At 42.5% G+C, this 18,900-nt stretch overlaps 1 protein-coding gene across 4 annotated transcripts in view; it reads right to left on the bottom strand.

The window, feature by feature from the left end:
- Window positions 1–18,900, bottom strand: part of Epc1 (enhancer of polycomb homolog 1) — a 90,827-nt gene that overhangs the window by 51,408 nt on the left and 20,519 nt on the right. For 3 of the 4 annotated variants that reach the window (XM_035442769.1, XM_027405476.2, XM_027405477.2), the window contains exon 1: window positions 11,937–12,351. The exons of the other annotated variant lie outside the window; for it this stretch is intronic. In XM_035442769.1, coding sequence (XP_035298660.1) covers window positions 11,937–12,089 — 153 coding nt within the window. In that variant the 5' untranslated portion in view covers window positions 12,090–12,351. Of the gene's footprint in view, window positions 1–11,936; window positions 12,352–18,900 lie in introns of those variants that run through there. 4 annotated transcript variants of the gene reach the window in all.

The following is an 18,900-nucleotide window of genomic DNA, read 5'->3' as shown; positions in this document are numbered from 1 at the left end:
TTACAATTAATAAGTTTCTGTGGCAGCTGGAGGCCCAAAGAAAAATCTAGTTCAAGATGCTAAACTTGGGAATAATTTGTCTTAGAGCAAGAACTACTATACTTGTGAGTTTTTTTCACTTTCCCTAAGTAAATCTAGTTCTGTTCTAAAGCAAAGAAAAATGAAACAAAAAGAAAAAAGAAAAAAAGGGGGTGGGTGGATGGGAAAAGCAAAGGAGCAAAGTGAAAGACTACAAGTGGAGACATTGCATCATGTTAGGCCCCTATACATCACAGAATCTGCATCTTCATCTATGAGATAAAGAGTGATGGTAAATAAACCTTCCTGAGAAAGTGCTTTAACTTTGTACAGAGAGTCTGAGATTTGAATGAATCAAGTGTCAGAGCAGTTTCTAACAGCTTAAAGTTACTAAAATAGCTGGTCATGGGTGGAGCATGCCTGAGGCAGAGACCGGTAGAGCTCTGTGAGTTAGATGTCAACCAGGTGGGTCTACATAGTGAATTCCATACCAGTCATTGCTACAGGAGGAGACCTTATCTCAAAACAAAACAAAATGCCATGAAAATACACAGAACTTGTTAAAAGGCACAGAATGCTCCTTTCTCCTTAAACTCTTTAGACAGCTGATAACTTTTTTCATAATGCATTTATGCCCCTGAGACATCCCATGGGAAACAATTTATCTGAACTGACTTTCTTGTCCATTAAGCAATGGTGCTGAATACATTATGTCACACTAAGTCATAAATAAAACTAGGCCTGTATAAAAATCCGAATCTACGACTATTAAAGCACTCCACAACCTTCATATCCTCATTTGATAGAAACCTGTTGACATCTTAAAACCCACTAACAGTTCTGCCCTTCAACCAAAAGAAGTTGAACTAATCTTGAGTCCTCACACTGAAGTGTTACAGTGAGTTGATAATGCCTACAAAGGTTCTGAGAAAATCCACTAATTGTATACTAAATAGCACTTTACATACTAGCTACATTCCTGGAAAATGCAGCACAGCATGTCTCAAAACTACATGAAAGAAAAAGACTTCTCAGAGAAACATGAAATTAGGGGCCTACATGCAGATAATTCACACACAAATTTTATCTATTTGAATGTTCTGTGGGACTATTTTGTTTTATGTGTACAGGTCACCTTCTAATAATTCAGCAATATCTCAATAATTGTGACAGTTGAAAGTAGCCTCTAAAACTCCGAGAAAGTCTTCAGGTAAGAAAACAGTTAAGCCTCTGTCATAAACAATGTAGAGAAAGGGGAGGTCTCAGATAATCTGTAACAACCCATAAAGGCCCACTTCCTGAGCATTACAACAGTTGTGCTGTGTAAAAAATTCTCGTGCAAGTATTTATGAAGCATGGTGATGCACATCTGTAATCACAATACTTGAGACGCAGTGACAAGAGGATTGCTGCGCATTTGAGGCCAGCCCACCTGGAGTCATCCCTCCTCTCAAAAGGCTATTTATGTGACTGTCTGTGAGGAGTGACAAGCATCTCTCCAAGGTCAGGGGGCTGAGAACTTTTACCCAGCGAGCAGCCCTTCTTCAGACTCACACCACCTGACTGCAGCATGGTCCCCTTACAGCTCAGCCTCTGGCGGGACTGCATCAACTATTATTGCAGAGTATGAGAAATCAGCATGCCTCTGGCTTTTCCCAGCAGCTCATGTGAGTGACCCAATCCTTCCACTCTTCCTGTCTTTTCCAATTTCTTTATTTCCAGTTCCCTCATCTTCTTGCTCTTATGTAGCTGTCCTTTTCCTACACACACACACACACACACACACACACACACACACACACACACACACACACCCCGACAGGTGGGATACTGTCTTCCTTGATTTCCACATCTTGCCCACACCGTGCTTTTTTTGTTGTCCTGTCATACCATGGTATTCTTCTGAGAGTTGTCATGTGCTTTGGTCAGCCAGAGCTCACCACATTCCCAATAGCATACCCTGTTATCATTCTTAAGGGGATCCACAGCTATAATCACCGATACCAAGACTCTCTCACCACACCTGAGGGTCTACTCCAGGCAGCTTGCTTTCACCAATAATTGTACCTCTAAAATCTAAACTCAGGCATCCCGCTCTTTTCTGCCTGACTCAGTTCCTTTCAACTATCCAAGCACTCCTACTTTTGCAATTAATTCAATGGCACCCTCCGTTCCAATAAGTCCTATATTAATTTTCTGCTATTCATTAGCTCCCCTATGTCTTCCTCTGCTTACACAGTTCAGATTCCCATGGCTCAGCATCATAATTTGCTTCACAAATACTTGTGATTTCATCATTCCTCTCAACCTCTTCTGAACTTGCTGGACAAACGTCAACCTTAGATAAACCCCACTGTTTACACTTTGTGTCAAAAATCAAATTGAATGCTTGATCTTCATTGAGCCGTTCACATAATCACTTTAAAATGATCACAAACACTGGCCTTTAGCAAATCCATCAATCCCATTACATTTTCTCATTAAGTTTTTGCCATGTCTGACTCTCCAGGTTCCCTCCTCACTGGTGATGACCTCACTTCATATGCTGCAGAGAAACAGAACTGAGGATATGTGACCTCACCCTCATTACCAATTCTACTAACTAATGCCGACTCTAGATACAGCTTGCCTTCCTTCCTTTAAAAAAGGGGGATATTCCTTTTCTGACTAGTAACCAATTCCCCCAATCAAATGGATCCAAGAGAGGCAGGGAAAGAATTATGAAGAGCAGAGCCACTGAGTTAGAGAAGAAGGATCATCTCCTCTTTTTAAATGAAATCATTGTTATACTAACTCTAGTAATTTACTGTTATTTACAACTTTAAATGCTTTTATCTACTTATGTGATTACCTAATTGGCCACATATTTCTGTTCTTTGTATGTCTGGTAATTTTTTCTTCTTTCTGAGAAAGGGTCTTGCAATGTAGCCTTTGCTAGCCTTGAACACACTATATAGTCCAGGCTGATCTCAAACTCAAACCAATACTCATGCCTCAGCTTCAATGTGTTAAAATTACAGGTGTGCCTCATCATGCCCAGCCCCATCCTGGTGATTTTAGTTGGATGCCAAACGCTGAGTTTTGTGCTGTAGGATATTTGAATTTTGGCTTCCAAGAGTTGTGGTCTTTGTCTGGAACACAAGTTGCTTTAACCTCAGGTTGCTTGAGCCTAGTGTTCAATCTTTGTGAGCCCAGAACAGTCTTCAGCCTAGAATAGAAGTGGTGATAATTTTCGAGTGCTTTTCTAGACCCATGCCCCTTCTGGCCAGGCAGGGTAACACTCCTGGCCCCATGTTTCTAAAACAGTCAGTCCCTCTTCCCACAGACTTGGAAGTCCCTCATTAGCTCAGATCAGCTTCAGGAGAGCTCAATGGGATCCCTGGAGCTTTCTGCGCAGCCCCTGTATTCTACCCAAACTCTGAATTCTCTTCAATGAACTCTGTTGCCAGGCTGTATTTGGGATTTCTTCACTGTGCTGCAACCCAAAGATTCTCAAAGCTGAGACTCAGCTTTCTTTACCTCCTTTGTCTGAGTCAGGACTCTGTAACTCACTTAGTCATCATCTGCAGACCTCAGCCCCTCCAGTTTCCACCCAATTATTTTCTCCCTTTCATAGCAAAGATACTCCGAAGCATTCCTTGTACTTGCCACGTTCCCCCTTTCACCTTTTATTATTTCTCTAGCAATGAACATTCCTTTCCACCACTTCACTGGAACAAGCCAACAGCACTAAGCCAACCACATTAAACTTTCCTATAGTCGTGGCTGGCACCTCTAACAATCCTTCCTGAATTGTAGGCCATAACTTTAAATATCTATCATACACTAAGGTCTATCAAATGAAATAGTACTATTAGTTACAATCTTCATTGCTTTCTTTCAAAAACACCAGACAAATGCAATGTAAGAGTGGAAAGGCTCATTTTACCTCACGGATTAGGGGGGAAAGGTATGGTGGCTGGAAGATGTTGTCACAGGTGTTGACCAAAGAAGACAAGTCTACTGGACACGAGTCAGAGAGGGCTATTCCAAGATGGATCCCCAGTGACTCACTTCCTTCAGCTAGGTCCCACCTTCTAAAGGTTCCACACACTCCCAAACAGCTTCATCCAAAGTTTCAGAGTCTAAATACATAAGCTCACCCATTTCCTACCCAACCTACAAGTACCAACCCATGGCTTTCAAATCATTCACGTTCTCATTAGCTCACTGTACTACTACACTCTTATATGTCTAATTAAATTTGGATTATGAGATTTTTTTCAAACTCTCTATCTTTTCTATATCCTCCTTCCTAATTTCTCACATCTCATTAAATGTCCCCATCATCTATCCAGCTGCTCAACAAAAAAAAACAAAAAACAACAACAACAACAACAAAAACAAACTCAGGGCATCTTCCTTGCATCCTTTCTCTACATCAGTACATTAAAATTCATCAAGCCCTGCTGGTTCTACCTCAAAATGTGTCTCAAATCCATTGAGTTCTCTTCATTTCCATTACCACCACCTTACAAAACAAACAAAATCCTCCCACTCTTGCCCCAAAGGCCTTATTCCCCACATGGTATTTCAGAATGACCTCAGGGGGGAAATGGTGGAGTATGTTGCTCCTTTACATGAAAGCTTCTTTCAAAGCACTTCCAATTCCTCACCCCCAAGGACTGTGGGCCTCACTGTGTTCTGGTCACTGTGTTCTATCCTTACACTTTCTGCCTGGAAGGTTCTCTACCTTCTCTGCCCTGTGAGGTTCTTCACAGGACAGGCTCATTCTCTCCACTCAAGTCTCATTTAAGTGTACCTTTACCACTACTTAAGAGAAAATTGTCTTCCTTCCTTCTGGAGGAATTTTTATCTTACTGCCTTTTATACACTCTGGTCTCATCCAATCATTTAATATTGACATTTACTACACGCCAGACACTATTTCAGACTCCAGAAATTATCTGCAACTGAAGTAGATAGATTCCCATCTCATAAAACCGACAGAACGGAGTCTAAGAAGACCCGCAGCACATCTCTCAGTGGTCCCTGCTGCATCCATAGGGCTCATTAGGCCCCCAGAGAATGCAACATCTGCTACTTACGGGGACAGAACGGGCTTAACTGTGCTTATTGTCTGCGCAATGTCTCTTACCTCAAGCATCTCTAAAATAAGGACCAAATCTCTGCTTTATACTTCATACTACATTTATATATTTAAACTTCAGACCTCCTGTACTGATAGAACATTAATTGGAAGTGTAATTACTGAATTCTGACGGTAACCCCAAATTGACACAACAACCAAAGTACTCTGTGACTATTTCATCCATTTATTTCCTGCATATCCTTTAGAACTCAGCTTTAAACTTGAGCCTCCCAAGGCAAAACCAGAACCAATAACTCAAGAGCCTTGACTGCCTTCTTTGTAAAGGACAAGCAAATGATGCCATTAATTCATTCAAGATTTAAGGCACAATGCCACTTTAATAGGAAACTATTGTAGGTCAGGACCTTGACTTTCACAGCTTAGAAAACATGGTGTTGTGTATACTCAAGCAACATCAGAGGCTGGGCTAGACTTTCTAACTAGCTTCCTAACTAAATTTAAAGACAGTTTTTACAGCTATATTGGGGAACTCTTTAGGGAAGAGAGCACATTTTACACCAGATAATCAAAGATTCAGGCTACATAAATGTTAAATTACTTGTGAGCATCAATCAAAAGGGCATTCTAAAACCAGACTAGGACTTGGCAATAGCACTTGTGTGTCCACCATTCTTACCCATGCCTTCTTTACTCCTCAAAGCTCTCCTATAAGGTGGGTCACAGGACTGCTAACACACCAGGAGACTGAAGTCCACCCAGTAAGGTTAGTGACCTGCAAAAGGACTCAGGCTTGCTCCATTTTCTTAGCGTATATATCTGCTATTTGGGGCTCTAAATTATTAAGCTAATTCATCCCAATACATAAAAAGACTGGAACCAAGAAAATTATTCCCCACAGGACATTTTATAATGTTATGTTTATACCTGCTAATAATACCAAGGGGAACATACTCCAAATGACTTGTTTCAGGAATCTGTTGCAAAATTCAGCAAGCTATGTCACAATGCACATCCAAAGCTGAAAGAAGCTTTTTGAAGCTAACATCACACTGTTCAGGAATTCATGTCTGCACTCAACAAGGCTGCAACCCAGACAGAATGCCACAAACTTCTCAAGGCCAGCAAGTTTGTTATCTATTTACAACAGAGAAACAGTGACTGCTGGATGAAATTTACTCATTGTAGAGTTGGGCTCCACTAAGTTTAGAATACTGTAACAGCCCAGTCACTTACCACCATAGGCATTAAGAAAGTTAGCAAAGACTTCAGTCTATGAACACACTGAAGATAATAGCACTGAGTAATCCACAGAAAGTAATCCTATGAAGGTAGTTAAGTGATTTCCTTATAATTTGACTTACTCTCACCAGAAAGCTTTTTCGACAGGGTCTCACTCTTCAGCCTAAGGCAGCTTCTGACCACACCCACCCTCAGCAGGACTACAGGCATGAGCCTCCACGCCTAGCTTTAGAAGTAATGTTTTAACGGTCCAAAGCTTACTTCAGAAGTTACATACAGTTTGTCTCTAAGTTACATTATTCTTTCATATCACTTGTGTACCCAGAAACAATTTGCTTTACTACCTAACTGTAATAAAGTCTAATTTCCTTGTGTGTTATCTAGTTCTAAGGAGTCAGTATTTTCATATGTGTAAGCAGGGCACTTAACAAGTGTTAAAGACACAACCAAATATTGTTATTTGTGTATTTACATGCTATCCATAGCTGTTTCGTTATTATTACTATTCTTAAAAACTGTGCCATGGAACACAAAATATAAAAATAAAGCCCATTCTGTTTTTAATAGAACACTGATTCAATCCTTCCTGAGACAATCTTTTAGAAACAGATTTTTATCCCTTGTTTGTTCTATTTTTAAGTAGTTCTTTTAATTAAATTCTAGTAACGAAAAATGTAATTTGGTAAAAGAAACTGTATTGCTGATCACAACCCACAAAAATTCCTTTAGATATATAAGCTACCCATTTTGATCATAATTTCTTAACATGAAGTTGAGATATAAACTAACCCTAAATATCAAACTGCAAAATAAAATGGAAGTTAAACTTGTGCCGAAACCCACTGACTGCTGCCAGCATCATGCCTCTGTGCTCCTCTCAACAGTCTCTGGATGAAAAGATGACAGACAACTACCGAGTGCACTCCTCTACAGAACTTGGTTTCAAAAAAATATATATTAAAAGCTCAAGTGAATAATACTTGAGGCAACCAGGCACTGCAGTTTTCCGTGGGTCCCTTTGGTAGTTTTTTCTTCCGTCTCTTTCTGGGTTCTCTACTCATATTTTTCAGTCATTATGGATTGTCTACTCATGTTTTTCAATTATCATCCCTTTATTGGATTTATTTTTAAAATTAAAACATCTTCATTTGAAATTTCAAGACAGCAGATATTAACCTTGAAAAAAGAATGAGCCTTCTCCTTCAAAAGACTTCACAAAACTTTATACGCTTATCAAGGGAATTCTCTAACTTCCGGAAGCTATGTAATCTCCAAACCCCAGTTTAGAAACCTTTACTCAATGCAGGTGTGGACTCCACACGCCTATAATCCCAGCACTCACGGGGTAGATTACAGTATCAGGAGTTTCATGGTAAGCTTCAGCTACCTGACAGCCTGTCTCAGGTAAAATCACTAGAAGTGGAAACTGACCTTTATTTTTCAAATTATCTAACCTTTCACTATCTAATGCAAAATGCCCAAATCTTCCACACTATCCGTAGTTTCTTAATTCTACTTCTGCTACAATAGATATTTCACTTCACTTGCAAGATCATTGACAGGATGGAAAAAATGGGCTGAATTTTACAACTTTAGACACAAGAAACTTATACCTGGCTTCGAATATTAAGGGCAAAAAAAGTCTTCTTTCAAAAGGAAACCAGAGCTTCAAGATTATTACTTCAACTGTCAAACTTATTTTCATGAAACTGCAAAAGTAGATCTTGTAAAAAAATTAAATGCAGAGCTTTTAATATTAGGAATATGTGCATATTTCTAATTTTTCCATACCTTAAAAAAGTTTAGACGAAAAGAACAGAACTGTCTATAAATCCTTTACTAGGGTGTGACAACACTCTATACCAGATCAGAATGAAGTCGAGACAAGGCAGGACCATCAGACTGTTGTGTCTAGTCAGAATCCTATAAATCTATGGAGTTGGGTTATGAGAACTAGATTTCTACCAATCTCAAAAAACCTAGTGGCTAATATCAACATGGCATCATTTGCATTCTAATTTCAACTAACCCAGCCAGGAAACAGGCTAAGTCTCCACTCCTCATAAATGGCCTGTTCTCTTATGTCTCCCAGGAGAAGTTAAAGTAGCCCCTATTTGCCAAACATCACTTTAAAAACAACTAGTTTCGACCTGCAAACATGCTTCCATACAAGGAAACTGTAAAGTCCCAATTTTAGCCGCTGAAGTAAGTTGTAACAAATCCATCCAACAGTGCTACTATCCTTGGAAAGATACCCTCCAGTTATAAGTAAAACTGTGGTCCTGTTCAGATCTTACAATGAAACAACATATTTAAGAGATGCTAATTGATAATGGGACATCCACCTCTCATTTGTTTTATAAACCTTTGTCTTTTTAGTCCCCACCCCCTCCAGTACTCACTTTTCTCATGAAGTTACTATCGCTTCCCTGGACTTTAAAATTACAGGTGACAAAATTTCCACTATTACTTTTTGATGTATTACACTGTACCAACTGAAACATTTAATCTCCAACATTTTACAATTTGGCCAAATATTTCAAGCACTACAATCCAGTTATTTTTTTTTTTCAGTTCTACACTAAGTTTTAAAATGGAGTAACAATGTTTTACCCCCACCCAAAAAAGGGAGAGTGTCATCATTTACTTAAACTTGTTTCTTAAAAAATTAAGCATACCTAATTAGGCTTACACATTCACCTTTTTAAAGGTACTGGTGATGGACCCAGAACCTTACACAAGGTAAGATTCTATCACTAAAGCAGGGACCTAGTCCTTTGCTTTTGTATCCATTTGGGGATAGGGTCTTGATAAATTCCCTGGGCTGGCCTCAAACAGATTTCTTAATACAGATTTTGCTACCAGGCTTTATTCAGTTTTTATTGCAGAATAGGAATACAGGAAGAAGTTATCCTCCCAGTGCTAGAAGATTTCTAAGCTGGTACAGTGGCTCTCACCTAATCCCAGTACCAGGGAGACTGAGGAAGGAAGACAGTGTATTTGAGGCAAGCCTGGGTTACACAGCCAGATCAAGATCTAGATTTCTTTAACTACAAAGATATAAAGTCAACAATTATATCTTTAGGTAGATACTTGCCATACTACAATTCTGCAAATGTATTTTTTATCATAAAATGCTTTCTTAAAAGCAGTGGACAAGACATTATCCTCATCTAAATCTGTTTTGTCTAATTAGAATCCCATTAATCCATGAAGTTGGATTATGATAACTAGATTCTATGTCTTAACAGTCTCAAGACTGACACTAAATTAAGAGTATATGCCCTTTTCTAAACTGGACAGTCAATTCAGGTCCCAGGTTACAGGACCTGGCAGGAAGCATAGGCCACATGCCATGAACTTTGCTTTAACTCTTCTTTTTCCAAGTACAAAAGATTACCTCCGAATTACATCATGCTTGGTACTTTTCAATACTACACAACATACTACCTTCAATACCATGACTCACATAGCCTGTCACTAGCAGCTGGACACACACAGTTTGTTTACGAAGGATTTTAAGTTCTATCAAACAATCTAGGCTTCACTTATATACAGTTTTGATTGGCTGTGACTTGAAAAATTCTAAACAGATGATGGAAAAAGGTACCCTCAAGGGGGAAAAAGGAAATCCCCATATCTAACAAAAGTTGGACCTTCACCTGCTAAAACCCAGTGACAGTCATTGCACAATACCAAGACTGTTTCAGTGACCGAAATTATCTGTAAATGTTAATATGCATGGACAGACCCTTAAGTTGAACTCAGCTCTTGTTTTAGATTGTAGTTCTTGGGACTGTCCAAAAGACTCAGATAAGCAAGACCTAACTCCATTTCTAAAGTGCACTGTTGTGGGTCTTGCTCTTGCTTAATGATTTCCACCTTAGATTCACAAGAGCTACAAGTTAATCCCTCAAGCAGGGTATCACCAGCACCCCAACTTGAAAGCAATATCTGTAAAACTTACATAGAGAAACAAAAATAAAACAAAAAGACAAGATTCTGCAGTCACAAGTACTTTAATTTTTTAAAAAAACAAATCACTTATTTTAAAAATAAACAAATGGCACCATTCTACTCTAAGTTGATACAGGTCAAAATAAAGAGCACTGCGCTCGCAAATAAGCTGCTGAGAAGTCAGCACACTACCCACACATCTCATCTACTACATACACTTAGCACTCAGCTGTGAAGGTAGATTCAAGACCCTCCGCCCCAAAGTAACATTCGACTGTCAAAACTATTTTACTTTAAAAGGTTAAACAACCCAAGCAGTTTGAAGAGTTTTATTTTGAAAAACATTACAGAGAATAGAAAATTCTTACAGTACCACAGAAGTATTACAGTACAATTTTCCACAACAAAATTGGAGCACACAAGTCCATGGGAATCCTTGACTTCCTTGAACTGTCAACACAAAGCACCCTGTTTAAGTGGCTGTACCTGGAAACCAACGTATGCAATTCCTCAGAATTAGAATTTAAAATGTTAACGATTTAGGGGAAATGAGAGGAAGATTCTCTTATCTCTGTGTCGGACCCAACTTCCACAGCAAGGTAAAGGCCACGGCTAAAGTAAATCATTAGCTGTATAAACAATTTAACTACTGCAGCCCACCCAGTTAGGACATCTTAATGTTAGGATGTCTGTGAAGAATTCACTCAACTTTAGCTCGGCTATTAATAAAAAAAAGGACCTTCTTTCAAAATTTATAGTTTTAAGAGTTATTGAACCGAGTCTTCTCCATCGTTACTCTGAAAGCAGGCAAACCCAAATTTAACTTACAAGTAACTAAAAAGTTGCAGGCTGCAGAGGACAGATACAATATTGTAAACAAATCTGCAACATTGTCTCAAAGATCAAAAAGTTGGGGGAGACAGTGGGTTCTTTTATTTATTTTAAATCCGCCGGGTTAACAAGCACAGCCGGTGCAAGCAAGCATATACCGGGAGTTTTATCTTCTCTAAAAGTAAAGGCGTCTGGGCAGACAAGGGGCACCCTCGGCATTTTCCTGCAGGAATCGGGAGAGAAATCAGCCTGAGCCCTGAAGTCAACATGACAGGCCCCTCGGAGGCTCCACGTGGGGGACTGCACCGAGCCGCGGGGAAGCGCGCCCGAAGCCTGCGCCGGCAGCCGCTGCCAGGCCGCGGCGGGCCCGGAGCGCCACCCAGCGGCCCTACGAGGGACCTGCAGGCGCGGCCCACTCCCGGCTCGCTGCACCCCCACCGCCGCCCAGCCCGCTTCCCTCTCCGGATGCACAAGGCCCAACCCAAGAACTGAGACCACAAAATGGCTGCCGGCGGCTTCGTCACGTGACCCCTTTGTGCCTTTCGGGCCCCCGAACTCCGCGGGACCCGGGTACCAGTGGCCGGGGGCGGCGGAAGGCCTTCGAGGGGGCCCCGCTAGGCCTCAGCGGCCCGGGACCGAGCACCGGGGAGGCGGGGGACCGGCCCGGCCGGCGACCGAGAGTCGGCGGCGGAGAGAAGATGGCGGCCATTTTGTGTGGGTCTGCTGCTCCGCCGCCGCCGCCGCGGGCAGCGGAGGGCGCGGGCCTGGCGGCGGGTCGGACAGGGGAGTTAACACGTACCGACTCCTCTTCCTTCTCCATTCCGGTGGGCATCTGCGGCACGGCCCGGTTTATCGAGGCGTATTCGTGCAGGTCGGGCAGATCCTCACAGCGGAAGACCGGCAGCGGCTTCGAGGCGTCCAGCGCCCGCGCCCGAAACGACAGTTTACTCATCTCAGGCGCAGCAGATACCTCTCCGCTCTGGGGAAACGGCCCCGGCCAGCGGGATCATGGAGAACCGGGGTTTCGGTCTCCACTCGCCTGCCGCTGCCGGGGACTTGGGGGCGGAGCGCAAAGCCCGCCGTCCGGGCCCTGACACCAGCCGGGAGGGTGGGAGGCTGTGCCGCTCCGCGCCTCGCTCACTCGCTCTCTTCAATACGCCATGGCCAACATGGCGGACATTAAAACTCCACTGTGCGCTCTTCAGCCAACCCCAGCCATTCCCCACACTGCATCGCGCAGCGGCGCGGGCACGCGCGGGGGGAGCGCGGGCTCGAGCGGGCGCCGGCGCGGCGCGGCACGGAGCGCGCGTCCCGCCAACCCCCGGCCCGCCGGCCGCGGCCGCCGGCCTCGTCTCGTCTCGTCTCGCCTCACCCGCTCCGCCCGGCGGCCTCGCGTCCGCCCGGCGCGGTCCTCGGACGGGCGAAGGTGCGACGAGCTCTCGGCGCCCGCGCGCGGGGCCCTGGAAAGGCCGCCGCCAAGAGCGGCCGGGATGCTCGGGCCTGCGTCCCGGGCGCGGGCACCTGTCACCGCGGGGCTGGCCGCGCAGGGCGAGCGCAACGCAGCGCAGCGCAGCGCAGCGCAGTGCGGGAGGTGCAGGACTTAGAAATAAACCTGCACGCGAAATCACAGGCCAACTCTTTAAGTCAAACAAAACTGAGTTACAATTCTGAACAGGTTCTGTCATCAAATCGCCGGTCAAGTTCCCACCCGGGGCTCGCTATAAATACCACTTATATATATATTCAGCTCCAAAGCAGTTTTTATCCAATCCTACCCCTTTTAGTTTAATTGACGCTCGCAGGATAATTGCGGCAAATTGTAACAATCTTTGGTGAAACACAGTTTCCAAATTCCAGAGCCCGTGTCGCTAGCTAGCTGGTGCATTTCGGCAGTATTAGAAGTAAACGTTACTTCAATGCAGCCGTAAGTAGGTTCACACTCTTGCCATCTGTTCTCTGGGAAACTTTATAAAATCGAATCAAAGACCTGTATTGGTTCGGCGGCCACACCAGAAAAGGGACATTAAAAGTTAATTTATTAAAAAAATAGATGTTGATAAGACTTTGAATATTTGGTTTGTATTATACATGAAAATTAGTACCCAGGTATCTCTTTTCAGTGAGATATTTTATAAACTGGGAGGGCTGTTAGGGTGGATTTTGAAAGATTGGCGGCAAAATTTCAAATGTTCATCACGGTTTTAAAAACCTGTTTTAAGTCTGCTTTTCTCCCTGAGGGCTACATAGTAAAAATAATCACTATTCTTAAATACAGGGTTTGATATGAACTGTTAATTAGTTTAGCGTACACTGGCAAACTATCTCTCAGGTTTGTTTCTATGCAACATTAATTACGACCTTCGTCCTAAAAGAGCATGCTTTGCTAGAGCAGACAAGCAGAATACCGACTGCAGTTCTTCCAGATTACCCTAAAACTCCAATACTGACAGATCATCTCTGGGAGGAAGTGAGACTTTTTACTTGCCTTTCCTCCAGCATCTAGGTTCGCTAACTGCCTCTCCCGAAGAGTTTAGGATGGAAACCAATGCTTACTGGAACTGGCAGAAGTGGTCTGCAACCTAGGTTGAGGCTCTACTTAAGTGTTCACAAAAGGTTTGGGATATGATATCTGAATGAGATCATGTCGGTTATGGGAGGAAGAAGGAGGGATAGACAGATCTCAAGAGTCATGGAGACCATATCACATTCCGGGAACCCAAAGAACTGCCAGATCCACCATGGAATATAACATATTTTTAGCCAGGTTCAACAGTTAGGGACACATTGGCTAAACGTTACGGTGGCAGCAATCCTGCCTGTAATACAAGGCTACTAAAAGTCCTAGTAGGACAATTTATAGTTGGGGGAAAGTGAAGATTTTAGAAGACAAAATAGTGTCTAGTGAGTGAGCCAAGGAAATAAATTATTTTGCTCTTCATTGGAATGACAGCCTAAGGGCTCCCGTGTAGAGACTTGGTAGCATGCACAAGGTTCTGGGTTCCAATCCTAGCAATACAAAACAGACTGACAAGCAGGTTGTGGATGTATGCTTTCTACATCCTACAGCAGCAATAGACATGGCAGAAATGTTTTTGTTTTCTAGAAATTTTCAAACCATCCTTCACAACAAACTTAGATCTACATGCAAATCAGTGTGTCCTTTCCATAACACACGCCTGCTAAGGAGCACCTGTTTTTGAATCAGTTCTTCATCCATCTCCTTGTACCCTCAGATCCAACTCTCCGGCCCTTCTAGGTTTCCCAGGACCCAAAGGAGTTCCACTCCTCTGCCACACTCACTTCATACGTCCTTGTCCTGAGAAGCAGGACAGAGTAACGAAGGCTCAGCTCCAATCTTTCTCAGTTCTCCTACACGATTCCTTCGGAGAGACTATCATGAGCCCTGCACTATCTTTTTCTCATCCATCTTTTAGTTAAACCTCCCTCCTTTTTGTAAGTATCCCCAATAAGAGCTACATGAAATTCTCAATGTTGCAAAAGTGGACACTAGCACTATATGATGAATACACTAAACTTTCCTCAAACAGAAACATCTTTGGGAAGAGAGCCATAGTTAAAAGATCTATAATGCAGATCACAAAGAGATAAGGAACAAAGACATCATGATGGGCTACCTCTGTAGAAGACACAAATGAGAGAGCAGTGAACCAAACATTGGGCAGCACTGGGAAGTGTACAAAGCGGCAGTCAGAGCAGGGTGTGGCGGTACACACCTGGGATCCCAGCACTCAGAAGGCTGAAGCCGGAGGATTGCTGGGTTTCTACCAGCTTGCACTATATAGGAGAACCTCAAAAAAAAAAAAAAAAGCCAAGCATCTCTCTCTCTCTCTCTCTCTCTCTCTCTCTCTCTCTCTCTCCCTCCCTCTCTCTCTCTCTCTCTCTCTCTCTCTCTCTTCTCTCTCTGTGTGTGTGTGTGTGTGTGTGTGTGTGTGTGTGTGTGTGTGCAGACAAGTTGACCAAACATCAAATGATCAAATGATGGCAGCATGGGTTTTAGCTCTGGAAGATGCCATGGGGGAATGAAATAGTAGAAGAAAGAAAGGTGTTAGTGGAGGAGCTTAGGGAGGAGGGATTGCCAGATACTCAGGAAAATGGAAGAGGTATTCAGCCAGGGGATAGCAGGAGGCTCCTGCAACAATCCTGCTACAAAACTAGCAAGTAGGAATTTGAATGGACAGTGTTGAAGTAGAAAGTAAAGAGATGCAAGTCTCTTTGGAGTGGTTTTGCAGGTGTTCTTGCTGTTTGTTCTGAGAGAGGGTCTTGATATGTAGTCTAGGCTGGCCTGGAACTCACAGTCCTCCTGCCTTCTGAGTGCTGGGATGCAAGTGTTGAGTCCTGTCCGTTGTCCCCTCATCCTGCCATGAGATGCAAGGTTTAATCAATGAAAATACTGATTACTCATATTATCATCACCCTGATATTCTGAGCACAGTTCAAGCTGTGCCTTTAGCAGGGTGTCACAGTACACGCCACACGTCAACTTGCCTGAAACCCAACTTCTATTCCATGTCCTCTTAACCCAAGTCATACACTTGTAATTGCTCCATATTTTGCCCATGAGGAAAGCTAAAGCTGGTTTTAAAATGGGAGTTAAGACCTCCTGTAATGCTGCTAATATCACTTCTCGTTATTACCCAAGTCAAGCTCTTCACAGGTCAGTCTCATCAACCCCAGCAATCAGCGCAGCTCTCCTACCTCCAAGTTTCTATTTATGCTTTTCTACATTCGTGTTCAGCTCTAGACTATCTTCAGAAATCCTATCTTACAAGAGTGTCTTGAAGACTGAATGAAAGAACCCATGAAAAGCATTTAGAACGGTCCGTGACCTATAGAGAACAGTCCATAGTTACTGCATTTGATGGCACACAGAATGGAACTGACAGCCTCACACATCCTAGGCAAGTGTTCTATACTCAGCTTCATACATCCTCAGCCTTTGTTTTCTTTTTTTGCTTTTGTTTGTTTGTTTGAGATGTTTTCCCTACATACTCTGGGTGGCGTAAACTCTTCATTCTTCTGTCTCTGCCTCCAAGTGCTGGGATTATAGGTACATGCCACCAGCTCCAGCTAAAAGAAATTTTATTATCCTTCAAAATCCAACTCAATATCACCTCCTCCCTGAAACTGACAACTTAATTCATCTAAACTCTACTTTTCTAATCTGAAAACCAAACAAGCAATTAGATGAACTCAACAATCCTTAAGCCTACATGAACCTTTCTTTCTCTAACATCAACTCCACTTTTGATCAGGAGGAATAATGCCCATCGCTCACTGTACACTTACTACATTCCCGGCAATGTGAAAGAGCTTGGCAATAATACTTCACTACTTCCTAGATAGCCCTATTTGATGTGTCTGCTGGGTTAGAGAGGGTATGTGAGCTAGCTGCCTATGGTCATGAAGCTGGTGAGAGGCAATGCGGAGGTTAGAATAGAATCTCTGTTATCTGATTTTAGAGGGGGAGTCCCTGAAATAAGATTTAAGTGGGAAGGGAGACCATACAATGGGAAGGACGGGTGGTAGGGCACAAAGAGCTAGCTGGGGATTTTCTTTTGAAAGGTGGGAGAGATATGGGCACATTTGTATTAAACACAAAGAATGGTACAGATGAACTCACTTTAGGACAATCCTTTTACTCATGAGAAGGAAGACATGAGGGCAGGAATGGAGAGTAATACAAAGAGTTAAATTCTTTGATAGGACAACAGGATTAAATATAATACCAGGTGAGTTAGCAGGAGTCTAACTTCCTCATTCTTGTAAGCACTTAATAAATATTTACTTGATTCAGATTAGGGCAAAACTGTCGGTGCTAGAGAAATGAGACAACACCGTATGTATAACCTCTCAAAGGGAGGTGCTTCTATTGTATTTAATTGGGGAAATAGGAAAATAAAATCTGTAAACATGAATGGTCTAAATGAGAATGTTGGTACTGAGCACTGTGCAAAAGCACCAGTAGTGAATGAACATGTTTATACTTAAGGCAATAATTTCCCTTAACTTGTTTTTTATTTTCATAATAAGCCACAAAGAAATGACAGTAAATAATTCTTCCAACATAACACTTGACAAAATTTACACTGAGTACCCTTTCTGATGAGTTAGGTTTTTTTTTTTTAGCCTAGAAAATGCTAGAAAAGAAATATTACAGTTTATATTTAATAGAGTATCCCAGAAATCATATTTACATACTGAATTCTCTACACTGTGATTTATGCTTACAATTTAAAAACTTCATGAAATGATTTCACCAAAATGGACATTAAAAAAAAATCTCATCCAGCCTGCCTTATTGTGTAAAGCACATTCTAAAGTTATAGAAAACCTACTTACCACCATACAGATTTTGTCAAAATGCAGAACTTCTATCCCTCTAAGGGTGGGTGAGTTTGACAGTCTTTTAAGATGTGTCCCTTCAGTTCCTATAGGCCATGGGTGTTTTGCTCACCCGGCAGGCAGACAGCTGAGACCCCTGGACTGCATTTTAATGACATCTACCTGTTATAGCTGGAGAAGTGGTGGAAAGCCCAAGTTGAAAACCACTGAAACTTGAGCTTGAAGAGCAGTGACTTAGTGTTTAACTGAGAAACCAGAATTCTTTCCTAAGTCATGGATATGAACAATGAGGTGGCTCAGAAGAATAAATTCCATTTAGAAAAAAATATAAGAATTAAACCGTGTTTAATTAAAAGTATTTGGCAGAGTGTATCTCAAATGAGTTGTGTTAATTACTGTTGACTCATGTAGCCCTCTCGGGTGCTCACATGAGGCTTGGAGTCCAGGAAGGACCAAGAGTCAGAACAGGAGGAAAACTCCGAGCCTCAGACTACAAGCCTCAGGTACCTTACAATTCTGAATAGATGGGATCCGAGACCTGTGCACCATTTCCCAAGAAATACATATGTGAGCCAATAAGGCATCGTTGGCACAGGTGGGTAAAGGTGTGAAATCTGAAGATGCAAAAAAGCTTCCAGTAAAGCAATGGCTTATGGGAATGATCAGACAGGTGGACTGGTGGGGATGAGAGGGCATTGGAGAAAGTGAGGTTACACTGAATTGCTATTGCTTCCACAGTAAAATGGGATTTTTCTAGTTTCTTTGTAACCCTGGGTACAGGAGTCTCTTTCTTGTCATCAAATAAGTCAACGTAGTGAAATGGAGTATTGTTTTTCACTGTGTCTATTTTCACTGACACTTTGAGTAACGTTGCCTGCATATGCACTATGCATCCAGTTCCCTGTCCCTTCCACAGGAGGGAAGAGAGAGTGATGATTCCAAACCCATGGGAGTAAGATTACAGGTGTCAGAAATGAGTCACATAGCAAGAGCTGAAGAGCACAGAGGATGGAGCCCCAGGGCACACCAAGAGTCCAGACAGCAGAGGAAGAAGAGCCGGAGAAAGAATTAGGAGAGTTGGGAGAAGCTTGGAGACAAGCTGAGCTCATCAGGAGAGCAAAGGAAGAAGACGGTCACCAGAGAGCAGAGGATCACTTCTATAGGGTACTGTGTGCAAAAGGCTGGGGAGTTGACAAGTGAGCTGGAGGAATGAGTGGCTGTGGTACCTGGAGCACCTTAGTTATTCATTGGCAGGCCAAAGCCAAGCAAAACTTCAGTTCATCTCCAAGTGCCCTCCTATAATGATTTTTTTTCAATTTTTATCTATTTCTCTGTTGTTGGTGGGAAGGCAATACCATGGCCCATGTATAGAGGTCAGAGGAAAACCTGTCAGTACACTC

The sequence above is a fragment of the Cricetulus griseus genome, chromosome 3 (genome assembly GCF_003668045.3).
Source record: "Cricetulus griseus strain 17A/GY chromosome 3, alternate assembly CriGri-PICRH-1.0, whole genome shotgun sequence".
In the NCBI taxonomy this organism is placed as follows: domain Eukaryota; kingdom Metazoa; phylum Chordata; class Mammalia; order Rodentia; family Cricetidae; genus Cricetulus; species Cricetulus griseus.
The sequence above is the reverse complement of the archived record's forward strand: the minus strand, read 5'-3'. Positions and strand labels throughout refer to the sequence as shown.